Below are 15,544 nucleotides of genomic sequence, written 5' to 3' on the forward strand. Positions count from 1 at the left end.
CCTCCCTTCCCTCCCTTCCCTCCCTTCCCTCCCTTCCCTCCCTTCCCTCCCTTCCCTCCCTTCCCTCCCTTCCCTCCCTTCCCTCCCTTCCCTCCCTTCCCTCCCTTCCCTCCCTTCCCTCCCTTCCCTCCCTTCCCTCCCTTCCCTCCCTTCCCTCCCTTCCCTCCCTTCCCTCCCTTCCCTCCCTTCCCTCCCCTCCCTTCCCTCCCTTTTCCCTCCCTGCCCTCCCTGCCCTCCCTGCCCTCTCCGCCCTCACAGGTCCAGAAGCTGCTGGAGGTGCTGGTGGCGGCGCAGGAGCCGCCGCCCATGTCGCTGCTGGCGGGGCTGGGGCTGCAGCAGGCGCTCAAGCTGCTGCCGGTGCGTGAGGGCGCATCATGAGTGCTGCGGGGGGGGCGGGGGTGAGGGATGAGGTGGTGGGGGGCGGGGCGGAGGCGCCACGGGGCCTGGGGGAGTGGGGGCGTGTGGCGTGGCCGCCTGCGCCGTCCCAGCCCCCGCCAGCCGCCCTCCCCGTCTTGATAACCTCCCACACACCTCCAGCCACACCTCCACACACACGTACCTCCACACACCCCTTGGGCTGGTATTTACAACCCTCCCTACCTCACCTCACTCCCCCCCCCCCACACAGGGCTGGGGCACGCTGTTCTTCGAGCGCGACCACGCCGTTCACGTGCTGCACCGCACCCTCATCGAGTGGCTGCTGGTGGGTGCAGGCCTGCAGGGGGGGGGCGCATATGTAGCTGTGGTGATAACGTGGGTGACGTGGCCGGATTGTGGATTGCGAAAGACAGCTGAGTCAAAATGGAGCTGGCCTCCAACGGCCAGCAAGGGCGCCTCCTTTGCTCCCAGCACCGGCGTTCACACCCCTACCTCCTCACACACACACACACACACCTACCTACCTACCTCTCAAACCCCGCGCCGCCCCGCACCTGCCCCGCACCTACCTCTCAAACCCCGCACCTGCCCACCCCGCGCCTGCCCACACCGCAGGACCGCCGCACCGCCGGCTCCTTCTTTGCGGACGCCCGGCGCGGGCACCTGTCGCTGGGCCGCCACCTGCTGGCGGCGCGCCCCATCAGTGTGTACGGCGCGCGCTACCTGGCGGCGCACCTCATCCGGGCAGGCAGCGAGCCGGCGGCGTTGGACAAGGCGCTGCAGGTGCGGGGCGGGGTGGGGTGGGAGGTTGGGGGACGTGGGGGATGTGGGGGACGTGGGGGGGGGGGGTGGTACATACCAGCCCAAACCACACCAAACCACTAGCACGAAACATTGGGAACAGGATACAAGTAGGAGAATCAGTCAGGGAACAGTTGGGGGGATGTGGGGGCTGTGTATGTGCTGAGGGAAACGGACGCGCGACTGCCGGATGCAAGTTGCGACGTGTTACCAGGATGCTTGCCAAACCGGAAGCTGACGCCCCAATCACCCCCATTGTAATGCCGCCTGGCGACCTCCCCCTTCCACACTGACCAAATGCAACCCATCCCAATTGAGCCGCCTCCACAACATCGGTAACAACGCGTCTGTTACAATACTGTTCCGGCTACGCCTTCACTTCTTCAATACTGAATGCAACCCGCTCCCCTCCCTCTACAACCCCCCCCTCCCAGGACCTGTCCTATCTGGAGGCGGCTGTGCGGCAGGGTGACGTGTTCGGGCTGCACGCCGAGCTGGCCGCCCTGCCGCCCGACAGATCCACACCCGTGGTCAACGACGTGGTGAGGGAGGGGAGGGGAAGGCAGGGGAGGGGGGGGCAGGGAGTGGGGGCTGGGGGTCAGGGTCGTTGACACGCATGTAAGACTGTGGGGGTTTTGCATTGACGGCTTTGGTACGAATGACTTAGTTTGGTGTATTGTGTGGCTTCATCTGCTTGGTAGGACTTGACAGGACACGGGCCAGCCAAGCGCCCACTCGCCAAGTACGGTACCAACACCCCCTCCTCCCCCGCTCCGCGCCCCCCCCCCTTTTGCAGGTCCGCTGGCTGGGCCTGAACGGCCACGTGCTGTGGAGCCACCCGGGTGCGGTGCTGCAGCTGGCGGCGGAGGCGCCTCGCAGCAGCGCCGTGTGGGCGGTGGGCAGCCGCGCGGCGCGCAAGCCGGCGGCGGACATGCTGAACGAGCCGCAGGACTGGCCGCTGGCAGTCATGGCACTCACACAGCACAAGGTGGGCGGGGGCGGGGGGGGGGGCGGCGGGGGGGAGGGAAGGGTGGTGCGCTGGGGAAGGGCGGCTTGAGGGGGGGGGAGGGAGCTCAAAAGAGGATGGTCACCGCGGTGTTCGGGGCCGAAGAAAGGGCAAGGGTGGGGCTCGGCGCTACACCCTCTTTCCAACACACATCTGCGTCACCCATTCCGCTCCTTCCCATTCCCATTCCCTCCCCACTCCTTGGGCTAATCATGAATGCAACCCTTTCCTTGCTCTCCCTTGCCTGCCTGTGCAGGGCCCGGTGTCCGACGTGTCCTACTCCGCCCCCGACGGCCGCCTGATGGCCTCCGCCTCCCTGGACGGCAGCGTGCGGCTGTGGGACGCCGCCACCGGGGAGCCCAAGGCGGCGCTGGCGGGCGGCGGCGGCCCCGCGCACTGCCTGGCCTACAGCCCCACGGGACACCTCATGGCCACGGGCGGCGAGGCGGGCGGCGTGAGCCTGTGGGACCCAACCACTGGCGTCAGTCGCTCCGAGATGCGCGGGCACAACGTGAGCCGCTGGGGTGCTTGGGAGTCGGTTTGGGCAAAGGGGGATAAAGGGATTTGGGGACGGAGGGGATTGGGAGGATGGGGGGGACATGAATAATGCGGGTTTGACGTGCGCTGACACGTGCGTGTGTGTGTGTGTGTTTGCCTGCACTCAACCCGCTGCGCACCTCCGCAGGGTGTGGTGACGGCTCTGGCGTTCAGTGTGGACGGCGGCACACTGGCCAGCGGTGGCGCCGACAAGGCGGTGGTGCTGTGGGCCACCTTCAACGGCTCCCAACGCGCGCAGCTCAAGGGCCACACCGGCGGCCTGGCCCCCGGCGGCCTGGTGTTCAGCCCGGACGGCTGCCTGCTGCTGTCGCTGGCGGCAGGAGACCCCGTGGCGCGCCTGTGGAACGTCAGCGCCGGCAAGCTGCAGGTGCGCGCATTGGGAAGGCATTGCAACTGTAGAGTCTGCGCGGCGCGCCTGTGGGGGGCTGGAGGCGTATGACGCTGGTGCCGTGTTTGGGGGAGCTGCGTATGGCGCTGGTGACCCATCATCATAATCCAGCACCACACGACGGCGCCTTCCCTTCCCTTCCCATGCCATCTGTCTGTTGGCCGCTTCGTACTGAAACCCGCGGCCGCCCCGCCCCAACCCACAACCTGACCTGCCAACCGTTCCACTGCTCTTTCCTGACCACGCAAACCCTGATCTCCCCCTTGATGTTCACAGGTGGCTCTGGAAGGCCACCGCCAGGGTCTGCTGGCCGGCGCCTTCTCGCCCTCCGGCGCCCTCATCGCCACCGCCTCCGACACGGTGCGCCTGTGGGACGGCGCCACCGGCGCGCCCCTGGGCGCCCTCACAGACCACATCTTCCCCATCGCCGCCCTAGCCTTCACGCCCGACGGCGCCACCCTGGTCTCCGCCGACACCTCCCACACGCTGCGCCTGTGGGGACTGGACGCTGGCGGCAGCACCGGCACCCTGGGCCGCAGCGCGCGGCGGGCGCCGCCCACTCCCAAGGGCGGCCGGGGCGGCGGCGGCATGGGCGGCCCCGGCGGCGCGCCCCCCTCCGGCGTGACGCCTCTGGGTGTGCTGGAGGCGCCGGAGAGCGGCGGTCAGCTCAGCGCGTTGGCGGTCAGCCCGGACGGATGTCTGGCGGCCAGCGGCAGTGCGGCGGGCGAGCTGCACGTGTTCGCGCTGGGGGCGGCACTGTCGGGCGGAGGGGCCGGAGGGGGCGGCATATCCACGGTGCGGGCGGCGCATGCGGGCCAGGTGAGAGAGCGAGAGCGAGTGCACGACACGACATCGCCCCCCCCCCCCCGGCTGCAGTTTCTCCTTGCAGCGCGACTGTTTCCTTACGGGATTGGTTCAAAGTTAACCCCCGTCTGTCGTCCGGTTCAGCGCGCTGATGCATGCTGCAGGGGTCATACCGTGTCACCGTGTGCTTTGTTTCCTTGTATATATTTGCCCACACGAATCCACCACCACCCACCCATTACCCGCTTCCACATCTCCCCACATCTCTTCCCCCCCTTCCCCCCAGGTCCGGCGGCTGGCCTTCTCGCCCGACAGTCGCTCGCTGGTGTCCGCCTCCGACGACTGCACACTGCGACTGTGGGAGCCGCGCACCGCCCTCAAGGGCCGCAAGCCCGGCGGCGCGGAGGAGGACGCCGCCACCGCGGGCGGCGCGGTGGTGTTCGCGGTGCACTTCTGCCACGGCGGCAAGATGGTGGCGGCGGTGGGCGAGGACGGCGCGCTGACGCTGTGGGACGCGGGCGCGGGGGTGGTGGTGCGGCGGCCGCAGCGGGGCGGCGGCGCGGCGCGGCCTGCCTGCAGCTGCGTGAGCCCCGAGGGCGGGCTGCTGGCGGTGGGCGAGAGCGACGGCATCGTGCGGCTGTGGGACCTGGCCAGCGGGCAGCTGAGGGCGCGGCTCAAGGTGGGGGTGGGGGGCGTTGTACTGGAGTGGGGGGAGGGAGTCAGGCGGGTGGGTGGCAGGTGGGGGTGGGACTGTGTGGTGGACCAGCAGGTGGGTGGGTGTGTGTGTGTGGGGGGGGAGCCCGTGTGGGCTTATGGGCTTCTGCACATGAACACGCCACTGACACCTGCCTGCGCCTCGCACACGGCTGTTGCTGCCTCCCAACGCCCAACCCCCAATAATCATGAATGCGCCCCCGCCCCCCGGCTCCCCTCCTCCTCCCCTCCCGCAGGGCCACGGTGACGCGGTGCGCGACCTGTCCTTCCTGCCCGGCCTGGACGCCGTCAAGCCCGGCGGCGGCGCCAACCTGGCCTCCGCCTCCGACGACTGCCGCGTGCGGCTGTGGAACACGGGGAGCGGCGGCTGCACCGCCACACTCACCAAACACACAGCGCAGGTGGGCAGGACGCGTGCAATGAGCCGCTCCCAACCGCTTTGGGTCGTCAGGCGTACGGGCTCGGGATCATGGGCTCGTGCTGCTTGCATGCTCTCACCGCTCGGGTTCGGGACCTCGGGTCGATTGGGCTCTGGATGCTCAACTACCCCCCTTTGTGCCGGCACTACCCCCCACTGCCACCACTGCCACCCCTGCCCGTCCCCACAGGTCCCGGCCGTGGCGTTCTCCCCCGGTGGCGCGCTGGTGGCCAGTGGCGACGAGCAGGGCGCCATCTGGCTGTGGGGCCTGGACGACAAGGGCGGGGGCAGGCCGCTCAACGCGCTCAAGGGGCACGGCGGCGGCGTGCGGCAGCTGGCTTGGGCGCCGGCGGGGGCGGGGGCGGGCGAGCTGCTGGCGAGCGGCGGCGAGGACGGTACCGTGCGGCTGTGGGACTGCGGTGGCGGCGGCGGCGGTGGGCAGGTGGCGGTGCTCAAGGGGCACAAGGAGGCGGTGTGCCGGCTGGCCTGGGGCGGCGGCGGGGGGCGCGGAGGAGGGCTGCTGCTGGCGAGTGGGTCGCGCGGGGAGGGGGCGGCGGGCAGTGTGTTCGTGTGGGATGCGGGGTCGGCGGCGGGCGGCAATGCGGCGCCGCTGTACGGCGTGCATGCGGCCTACATGACCGCGGACGGCGGGGACGGCGAGGGCCCGGCGGCGGCGGCGGGCGCGGCGGCTGGGTCGCTGTGCACGGTGGTGTCAGCGCTGGAGCACGCGCCGCACCTGACGCTGGTGCGGCAGGGCGGCGGCAAGGCGGCGGGCAAGGACGAGTCGGAGGCGGGCGGCGGGCGGCTGAAGCTGCGGCAGCTGCCCTGCTACACGTCGTTTGCGGCGCCGGCCAGTGTGGCGGTGTCGGCGGGCACGTTTGTGATGGCGTTCGGCTCCCACGTCTACTTCTACAAGTACTGAGGAGTGAGGAGTGAGGGACCACTCGTGCTAGATGGCAGTGGGGCAGACTGGTGGTGGTGGCGGTGGGGGTGGGGGTGGGGGTTGTGCGCATGAATCCAGCAGCAGGTGCTCACCAGCGGGACTTCGGACTGCTGGAGGGGTGCACGTCAAAGCATGGGCGGGGATGGCCCTGGGGTGTGCTGGTCCGTTGTGGGCGCGTGCGTGTGACGTGGCGGCACGCAGTCCGTACATAGTGCATGGTCATATCCCTCAAGCGGGGCTGGGTTGGCCTTTCATGGAGAACGGAGTGATTCAATAACGTGCATGAAGTGCCGACGTTCAGCAGTGGGAACAGAAGGAACATGTGGCGCCCACGGTTGGCGCCTTGCAGGGTTATTTACTTCCTTGAACAAAATAAATGCGGGAGTGGTGTTAATCCACTCGGGTCGGGTGCTTGTGCGGTTGAAGTCGGCACGCCACGCAGCTCGCTACTGGCGGGGGCACGGGTCATCTGCGGGTTGGCCAGCTGGGGGGTGGGCGAGGGAGCTGGAGGCGGTTTGTGGATCGGGCACGGCTGGCGAAGTAACCCCTGAAGGCGGGATAGGGAACGGGTGCGTGACCCGAGGGACCAGTCGGTCCAGATTGGGAGTGGGGTGCGTGGGCGGAACGGACACAACACAGAGATAGGTAAAATACTTGGTAACACCTATATATGCTATTCAGCTCCCACAGTGAAGCAACGATGCTACCGAGGTGCTCTGCACCCGTCTTGTGGCTGCGCCGGCCGCAGCAGCAGCAGCAGCACCTGCTGGTGGCCGCCCCCGCAATCGCCCCCCTGCGCCTGCTGCTCTTGATGCTGCTGCTGGCTGCTGCGGCTCTGGGCGGCGCCAGCGCTCAGGCGGAGCAGCAGGACGCGGCGGCGGCGACCACCACCTGCTACCGCTCGCTGTCGCGGGCCGACTTCCCGCACTGCCAGCAGCTGGGGCCCGGCTTCGCGCTGCATTGGCGCGTGGACGGCCTGCAGCCGCCACAGCAGGTGGGGCCGCAGGCGGGGCCGCAGGCGGGGGCGCAGCAGCCTGCAGCAGCAGCTGCGTCTGACGGAGGGGGTAGTAACTCGGCCGCGGAGTCGGCGGCCCCCGCGGCGGCCCCGAGCGGCACCATCACTCTGGGCCTGGACGTGGACACCGGAGGTGGGGCGGTGCGGGATGCCTGCCTGTATGAGCATTTGGGAGGTGGTGCGGTGGTGGGCGGCGCGGCGGTGTGAGGTGCGTGTGCCACGTGGCCGCCCACGTGGCCACCCCGTATGTGTGTGGCTGGAACGAGACACGCACACGCCCGTGCCTCGCTCCCGCGAGTTCCACCCTAAGTTAGTCCGCACCCCACCCCTTGAACCATGTACAGGCCACCCCGACTCCTGGCTTGCGGTGGGGCTGAGCGAGGGCGGCGGCATGCGCGGCGCGGACATCCTGGCAGTGGTCTCGCTGCTGCCCGCCGCCGCCGCCGCCCTGCTCCCACCCAACACTACCACCTTCCCCGTGTCGGACCAAGCAGCGGCGTACCCGGCTGCCACAGCCGCCACCACGCCCGCCACCGCAGCCGCCAACGGCAACAGCAGCAGCAGCAGCAGCGGCCGGCGCTGGGCGGCTCTGGACCTGTTCAGTGTGGATTTCGAGCGGCCGCACACCGACCCACACCAGGTGCGTGTGTGTATGTGTGTGTGTTTGTGAAGGGCGGGGGGGGGGCGGGTGCGTGGGGCCGCTGCTGCTGGGTTGGGTGGGTGGTGGAAGGTCTGGGCGGTGACGCGGGGCGGCTCCGGCGGACGGGAGAGGTACCACACATGTGTAGGCCGACGCCGTGAAGGCCGAGGGCATGGCTGGTGAGAGCACTGGGCCCTGGTAACGCCTACCCCCCCCCCCCCGCCCACGCCCCGCCCCCACCCGATCAGCACGCCACTCGTCACCTCCCTCCCTGGTCCCCCACCACTGAATCGCCCCACCATCAACCCCCCCCCCCAATACACACACACAATACACACACATATATGCCTGCCTGCCACTGCCCACCCTGCAGGATGTGTCGCTGCTGGCCGCGCCGCTGTCGGGCGGCGGCCACACGGTGGCGGTGCTGCGGCGGCGGCTGGCCACATGCGACCCCTGGGACATGCGGGTGCAGGTGCGGGTGCGGGTGCGGAGGGTGGGGTGGGGTGGGGGTTGCAAGGATTGGCACAGAGAAGTGGGGGGTGGGAAGTCCGTCCTTGCTTGTCCGCCGGGGTACCTGATTCGTGCACGGCAGGTTTGTCACGGCACAGGCAGGGCCTGACTGACTTGTGTGCGAGTGTGGTGAGGGTTCGAGAGGACGACGCGTGTCCTGCCTAGCCGTACATGGCGGCCTCAAGGGCGGTCAGTTGCATCCGGTGGGGTTTTCAGGCCCCTTTTCACGCCCTGCCCTTCCCCCCTCCACACACACCCCCACACAAACCCTCTTGCAATCAATCCCTACCCATAGGTTGGGGTGCCCCAGACCGTCATCTGGTCCCACGGCCGCGCCTGGCCCGCCCAGCACGCCGCCAAGGGCAGCGCGGCCGTCACCTTCGTGCCGCCGCCCGGGCCGCCGGGGGCAGAGCCGCTGCCCGACCGGGTGTGGCGCGCGCTGGCGGGGGAGGCGACGGCGGCGGCGGGGGTTGATGCAGTGCCGGCGGGGTGGCCAAACAGCAGCACCAACAGGAACGGCAACAACGGCTCAGCAGCAGCTGGCACCGCGCCACACCCCCTGCGTGAGCAGCTGGCATCGCTGTTTTCGGCGCGTGACGGCAGTAGCAGCAACAGCAGCAGTAGCAACAGCAGCAGCAGCAGTAGCAGTAGCAGCAGCAGCAGCAGCAGCAGCAGCAGCAGCAGCAGCAGCAGCAGCAGCAGCAGCAGTAGCAGCATGATGCCGGTATCCAGCGGTGGTGGCGACGCAGACGACGCCGATGACGGGCCGCCGGCGCCGGTGCAGGTGGTGTCGGTGCGCATGCCCAACGTGTCAGTGCCCGCCAACGTCACCACCACCTACCTGTGTGTGCACACCACACTGCCCGCCGCGCGCAAGCAGCACATCATCAGGTGCGGGCGTGTGCGTGTGCTGCAGGCTTACATGTCTGTGGGAGTGCGTGTGGGCGTGTGTGGGCGCGTTGGCCGCTTGGGGCTGCTTCAACGATCCGCTGACGTAAAGCGGCTCTGGCGCCATAGCACCTCGCCACCACACCTCACTATCCTTTGCATGCTTGCGGCCCGTTCTCGACGCCTTCCCCTAACGCCCTGTCCCTACCCTTTTCACTCCCTCGTCCATGCGCCCACCCACCCACCCACCCCCCCAGCTACCGTGCGCGGGTGCAGTCGCCGCTCATCCACCACATGATCCTCTTCGCCTGCGAGCGCCCGCCGCCCGCCGCACTAGCGCTGCTGAGGGGCAGCGGCAGTAGCAGCAGCGGTAACGGCAGTAGCAGCAGCAGTAGCAGTAGCGGTGGTGGGCTGCTGCGGCCCACCGGCCCCGTGTATGAGTGCCTGGCCACTGCGGGCGGACAGGGCTGCAACACCTTTTACATCGGTGGGTGGGTTCCTGGGTGGGTCAGTGCGCGTGCGGTCAGGGCGGGGGGCGAAGGGCGGAGGGCGGAGGGCGGGGATGTGTGTGTGTGGTTGGTGGTCTGGGGACTGGTTCTATCTTGTGTGGGGATTGTGCGCAATAATAGGCAGGCAGCCGCAACGGCCCCTCACTGTGCCCATGCCGCCTCCTGCTTCAAATGAACTACTCCCCCGTCGTGCGCTTCCCTTGGTTGGTACCCAATCCCACGCGCTCCTTCTCCTTGCCCCCCCTCCACCCACACAGGCTGGGCTCCCGGCACCGACCGCGGCTCCCTCCCCGCCAATGTGGGACTGCCCATTGGCGAGTCCGACTCAACCTACTTCGCACTGCAGGTGGGCGTGCGCGGTGGATGGGTGTAGGTGTAGGTGTGTGTGTAGGTGTGTGTGTGTGTGGGTGGGTATGGGCATGGTTGTAGGTGTGGTTGTAGGTGTGTGGGTATGGGCATGGTTGTAGGTGTGGTTGTAGGTGTGGGTGTGTTTGGGTGAAGTGGCGGTTGAGATGGGGTGTGGCGGACTTCCAAGGTCTGGTCTGCTGGGGAAGTGCTCAGTCGAGCGGCCCAGGGCCGGCTGCCTTCCTGCCCTGACCCCCCACCCACCCCATGCACCCCACACCCCCACGCCCCCCCCCAACACACACACACCGCTGCAGGTGCACTACAACAACCCGGACGGCCAGTCGGGGGTGGTGGACGCCAGCGGGTTTGACATCTCCGTCACGCCGCGACTGCGCCGCCACGACGCCGGCGTGCTCACGCTGGGGCAGACCGCCATCGCGCTGCCGCCCGGGCGGGAGCGGCTCAGCCTCAGGCCCAGCGTGAGTGGTGGCGAGGGAGGAGGAGCGAGTGGGGTTATGTGCCCGGCCCCTCAAGGGGGTTAAGTGGCGCGGGTATATAGACACCAGCCCAAACCGAACCCAGTGCATGGGGTGGGGGCGGTGCTGTGGGCTGGCGGGCAATGAGCGAGGAGGTGGGGGGTGGGGGTGTTAGGCGGACACGTGCACATGTGCGCTGACCGATAGATCCCGAGGCGCGTCCCCATTCTTTGCCGCATACCTATATATTAGGCACATGCCCACATGCCCACATGCCCTCCCCCCGCCCCCATACACACGCACGCACACGCACACGTGCAGGTGTGCCCCGCCGGCTGCACCGCCCGCCATCTGTCCGGCGGCCCGCCCCTGCGCCTGCTGGCCTCCGGGCTGCATGCACACACACTGGGCCGCGCCGTCACCACCCGCCACTTCAGAAACCTGGCGGCGCCGGCCGGCAGTAGCACCGGCAGCAGCACCAGCAATAACGCCACCAATGCTACTGCTACTGCTACTGCTGGTGCTGGTGGTGCTACAGCTGCCGCTGGGCCGGTGATGGCGGCGCCAGTGACAGTGGAGCTGCCGCCGGTGGGGTCGCGGCACTGGTACCAGTTCGACTACCAGGGACAGGACCCCGTGGTGAGTGAAGGGCGTGTGTGTGGGTGGTGGTGGTGGTGTGTTTGTTTGTGTGGAGGTAGTGTGTGGTGGGTGGGGGGTGTAGGTAGTGTGCGTGGGGGTGGGTGGCGGTAGTGTGTGTGGCGGTGGCTGGGGGTTGGAACTAGTGTGTGGGGGGGGAGGCCGGGGTGGTGGTGGGTGGGTGGTGGGCGGAGGTAGTATTTGGGGTGGGGTGGGGGTGGGGCGGGGTGGTGGTGCGTGGGTGGTGGGCGGGTGGTGGTGGTGGGTGGGGGGTGGGTGTAGGGTGTGTGGTGGGCGGGCTGTGGCGCGAGGTTGCAAACAGGGCTGGGCTGGAGGTGAAGCGACACGGCATGCCGTCCGGGAGGGAGGTTGCCGCGCAATAATCGATGCTACCCCGCAGTAATGCCATTCCCATCCCTGGCTGTCCCACCCGCGTTATGCCCGTGCTACAGCCGGTGGAGAGCGCGCTGCTACTGCCGGGTGACACGCTGCTGACCAGCTGCAGCTACGACTCCAGCAGCCGGACCAATGTGACACGGTGGGTAGCTGGCGGGTAGCTAGGGGGATGGAGCAGGGCGAGCACGTGATGTCCGACTTGTTCTAAGTACCGGTAATCGTGTGGATTATTGGCGACATGCATGGCGTGTTGCTGTGAAGGCGGTGTTAGTTATTGTGGTGGTGGCGACCAGCAGGTCATGACTCATGACAGCAGCAGCCCCCGGGGGGACGCGGCCGCAGATGAGGTGGTGGGGAGTGAGCACTGGCACTGACTGGTGATACCCGACCGCGAACGCGCAGGTTTGGTGAAAGCACCAACGATGAAATGTGCTTCAGTAAGTGACCCGGCGGGTTCTTGCAAGGGTTACGGGCGTGCGGGTGGATGGAACCGAGGCCAGCTGTGCGGGTAAGGCTTTGGCTGCTGTGTCAGGCGGCCGGACCGGCGGGGCCGAAGGAACACACGTGCCCTATCTGGAGGTGACATGCCTGTTTGCCGCCCTGATGACCCATTTGCCCGCCCCCCCCCTAAAACCCATCCCCTCTTGCCGCGCCTCCAGACTTTGTGCTGTACTACCCGCGCCGGCCCTCGCTGGTCACCTGCTCCTCCCTGGACGCGGCGGGCGACCCGGGCGTGGCGCTGTGCGGCGGCTGGGCGGACACGGACGCCGTGGGGGCGGCGCTGAGGCAGCTGCGGGACAGCAGTAGCAGCGGCAACAGCAGTGGCAGTAGCAGTGAGGGCCGCCTGGATGTCTTCATCCAGCCCGCCACGGGCACCAACAGGACTGCTGCTGCTGCCAACGCCAGCGCTGCCCCTGCTACTGCTACTGCCACTGCCGGTGGCCGCGTGGCACTGGCGGCAGTGCCCGCCCTGGCTCCCTACTTTGCCTCGGGCGCGCTCGTGCCCCTGGCGCCCCGCGAGCTGGCGGCGGCGGAGGCGGAGGCGGCACTGGCGGCGGAGAGCAACAGCGGGACCCACACAACACCAGGCGCGGCCCGCAGCAACAACGCCTCCACCCCTGCCGCTTTCATCACCACCACAACTGCGCTGCCCTTCTTCACCTACCTGTCTCCGGACCTGAGCGGTGCGGCCTGTCCTGACATGGAGTGGGGCATGAGCTGGGGGCAGCGCCAGCAGCTGCTGCAGGCAGTGCTGGAGCGGGAGGAGGTGGCGGCGGAGGGGCGGGCGGGTGGCGGCGGCGGAGGCGGCGGTGACGAGGGCGCTGGGGTGGATGGCGACGGCGATGGAGATGCGGACGACAAGTAAGGGAGGCGGCGGTGCCGTGGGTCACGCGGATCCGTAGTGGCCGCTGTGTGTGTGTGTGTCCAGGTTTGGATGGGGTCGCGAGACGATGTGTGTTGCTGGGTGGAGTGCGGGCGGGGCCGCGCAGCAATCGCGCTTGGCGTCATCTTTGCATTAGATAGGGCTAGCTGGAACTTGGAAGGCGGTATTGAAGTGCCCCAGCTGCGCTGCTGTCGCTCGAGGACTGGGGGCCGGAGATGCGGGACAGGGCGCCGGACAGCGCGGTCTGAGGGCAAGTTTGTGATGCCCGTGTGCGATGGGACAGGTAGGGTAGGGGGGAAGGTTGGCGAAGTCCCTGAGATGTGCCGGTACTTTGCAATGACTGTGTTGTACGCGCAGTGCTAGTGAGCGCAGTGCTTGCGTAAGGGTGTACCGTATCTGTGCTTGAGCATTGAGGTGAAGGTGTGGGGATAGGTGTGGAAAGGGGTGTATTTAGGGTGGGGCTGTGGCACAAATCGCTAGCACCCTGCAGGCAGGTGGCTTGCAGGTACCTATTGCAGGCGGGCGAGCATAGGGTCACGTGTTTGGGGGAGCGAACGTGGGGGCTCGTGGGGTGCTATGAACGCGGGGGGGGGCCTTTCCCGCGTTCCTCCAATCACGTCACCATAGCGCCATGGCAGAGGCATTGCCTGGGCGCGGGCGTCGTTCTGCCGACATGCGTTGAACTGCCGCCCACTAGCGCTTACTGGACAGACGGCCACGGTTCACCACGCCCACGCCATGTTGGTATCAAGTTGGTCACGGTAGATACCACCTAGTCATGCATCTGCTGCGACTAGTACGCGTAACAGGCGACAGCTTCTGTTGATTGTCATACTGATGTGTATTGATGTGGTAGCACCGCATGGCGGACCAGGGCCCTTCCCCCCGACCAGGGCCCTCCCCCCCACCTTCCACTAATCACAATAGACAGAGGGTGCCGTGGGCAAACTCGTCCTTCTCAGCCAGCTCACGCCGCCAGCTCCTCAATCCTCATTCCCTCACACTGCAATGGAGCAGCATGTACGGCACGGCACCCAAATTCCTACACGCGATGCTCATGACATAAAATAGTGATTGGTAGGTCGCTGGGTTTGGATGGAACCCCCCAAAGGTTAACATCTAGGCATTTTTGGGCCCCTGCGGCTAGGACCCCTCTCGCCAGCGGTGGCGGCCTACCCCTGGAAGATGGCCTCTTTTCGGTGGATTTAGTAGCGCACTCCGCTATTTTATGGGGCCACTTCAACAACACTAAGTATCGTTGAACGCAAAGCTGGGCGCTGTAAAGCCGTGGTCGGCGTCGGCGACCTCGCGGGGGACCAGCTTTGGCGATCGGGGTGTACATGTGCCAAACACGCCATTGGCCTTGCGTTGCGCCTAGCTTGAAGCCTTAACCCTTACCTCACGAGAAATGGTTGAGGTTTAATGCTATTTAGCGTCTCAGAGACCTCCGCCGCTGAACGGCGGCAGTTTCCGAAACAGGCCCAATCAGCATGCGGTACGCCGATTCGCTGCCCAGCCTGCTTTAGCATAGCTCATGCGCAGCCAGTGAGACACAATCTCTCCTGGAGTATGACTGAACTTGTCGTCCGACACAGATACTCCCTGTGCCGAGCGTTTCTCGAGAGCATGTCTAGAGACCTTCCATGGAGCAATTAGAGGAAAACGCCTGCCTCATCCGCAACCGTGCGTAAAAGTTCGCAAGAGACGCAACATGAAAGCTGCGCGCAGCCACCGCGCGCTTGCCGACGCCACGCCTGCACAGCGCGCCCTCATCTCAGCGATTCAGTTCCCGGCCAGGTGAAGCTTCTCGATGCGCTCCTTAAATCGCGAGGTGAGAGGCACGGAAATGGTCCGGGGGGCTGTTCCTAAGGGTGTGCGTTAGTTCTGTGCGTGTGCGTGTGCGTGTGCGTGTGCGTGTGCGTGTGCGTGTGCGTGTGCGTGTGCGTGTGCGTGTGCGTGTGTGACTACAGTTTACTAGCGACAGCGAGGCGCACCAGGCTCACTCTGCTGCTACCACGCGCGCCCCTCACCATTTGCCCCAAACTGAAATGCCCATGCCCATGCCCATCAGGGTGCACATGTTGCACTTGCTCACATGTTCGCTCCCTTGGGCTCCTTGCCGGCTTGCTGTCTGCCTACCTGTCCGCCACAGGGTGACCGGCGGCGGTCACGCTGACCAGCTTTCCGCTCGCGGCAGACAAGACCATCACGGGCTTACAGCAGTCTGGCATTCCCGTGGTCGCCGCGGGTCGTCTCGACGATGAGGCGGACGAGGCGATCGGCTCGTATGCAGGCAGGTCACGGCACCGGCCCTCGTTACCTACTACTTGATGGCTTGCACGCGTCACGGGATATTAGCAGCAATCATGAGAAATACTTGCTAGTAATGGCTAGAAAATCTGGAATTAGGCATGAGGTCTGGATACCACTGCGTGCCGGTGTGACAACTTCAGTATGACCTGTCCACGCACTCCATCCTGCGCTGAGCCTCCATACCGTAACACCACGCTTGCACACGTGCGCGTACCTAGGGGCTTTCCCCGACTGCAGCGGCGGCGGCGCTGCGGCCGACGGCCCGCCCCTCCGGTACCTGGCTGGCATGCACACGGGTATCATGCGGCACGAGCACGGAACCAAGCCGCGGGACATCACACCAGCATGCAGACCATCGGGTAGGGTGGCAGCGCCAGCGACGCACCAGCAGCTTGCAGCTGGCCGCTAGCGCTGCC

The 15,544-nt window shown here is 67.1% G+C and overlaps 3 protein-coding genes across 3 annotated transcripts in view; all 3 read left to right on the forward strand.

Moving 5' to 3' along the window:
• The window catches only part of CHLRE_10g465650v5 (uncharacterized protein), a 15,702-nt gene extending 9,080 nt beyond the window's left edge, over positions 1–6,622 (forward strand). Inside the window, exons 16-26 of the mRNA XM_043067246.1 lie at positions 259–357; positions 629–703; positions 994–1,161; positions 1,614–1,721; positions 1,976–2,167; positions 2,442–2,696; positions 2,871–3,110; positions 3,408–3,950; positions 4,222–4,614; positions 4,886–5,050; positions 5,258–6,622. Of these exons, the coding sequence (XP_042920643.1) occupies positions 259–357; positions 629–703; positions 994–1,161; positions 1,614–1,721; positions 1,976–2,167; positions 2,442–2,696; positions 2,871–3,110; positions 3,408–3,950; positions 4,222–4,614; positions 4,886–5,050; positions 5,258–5,989 (2,970 nt within the window). The 3' untranslated portion in view covers positions 5,990–6,622. The remainder of the gene's footprint in view (positions 1–258; positions 358–628; positions 704–993; positions 1,162–1,613; positions 1,722–1,975; positions 2,168–2,441; positions 2,697–2,870; positions 3,111–3,407; positions 3,951–4,221; positions 4,615–4,885; positions 5,051–5,257) is intronic.
• A 58-nt stretch (positions 6,623–6,680) lies between these two features.
• On the forward strand, positions 6,681–13,522 carry CHLRE_10g465700v5 (uncharacterized protein). Its single transcript, XM_043067247.1, has 11 exons — positions 6,681–7,158; positions 7,370–7,665; positions 8,039–8,140; positions 8,474–9,069; positions 9,324–9,553; positions 9,833–9,921; positions 10,238–10,402; positions 10,721–11,038; positions 11,488–11,573; positions 11,834–11,868; positions 12,091–13,522. Exons 1-11 carry the CDS (start codon positions 6,711–6,713, stop codon positions 12,795–12,797), a joined length of 3,072 nt encoding a protein of 1,023 aa, XP_042920644.1. The 5' UTR covers positions 6,681–6,710; the 3' UTR covers positions 12,798–13,522.
• A 548-nt stretch (positions 13,523–14,070) lies between these two features.
• Positions 14,071–15,544, forward strand: part of CHLRE_10g465726v5 (uncharacterized protein) — a 3,575-nt gene continuing 2,101 nt past the window's right edge. The window contains exons 1-3 of the mRNA XM_043067248.1: positions 14,071–14,646; positions 14,968–15,108; positions 15,347–15,487. Coding sequence (XP_042920645.1) covers positions 15,430–15,487 — 58 coding nt within the window. The 5' untranslated portion in view covers positions 14,071–14,646; positions 14,968–15,108; positions 15,347–15,429. The remainder of the gene's footprint in view (positions 14,647–14,967; positions 15,109–15,346; positions 15,488–15,544) is intronic.

This window comes from Chlamydomonas reinhardtii, chromosome 10 (assembly GCF_000002595.2).
Source record: "Chlamydomonas reinhardtii strain CC-503 cw92 mt+ chromosome 10, whole genome shotgun sequence".
In the NCBI taxonomy this organism is placed as follows: Eukaryota; Viridiplantae; Chlorophyta; class Chlorophyceae; order Chlamydomonadales; family Chlamydomonadaceae; genus Chlamydomonas; species Chlamydomonas reinhardtii.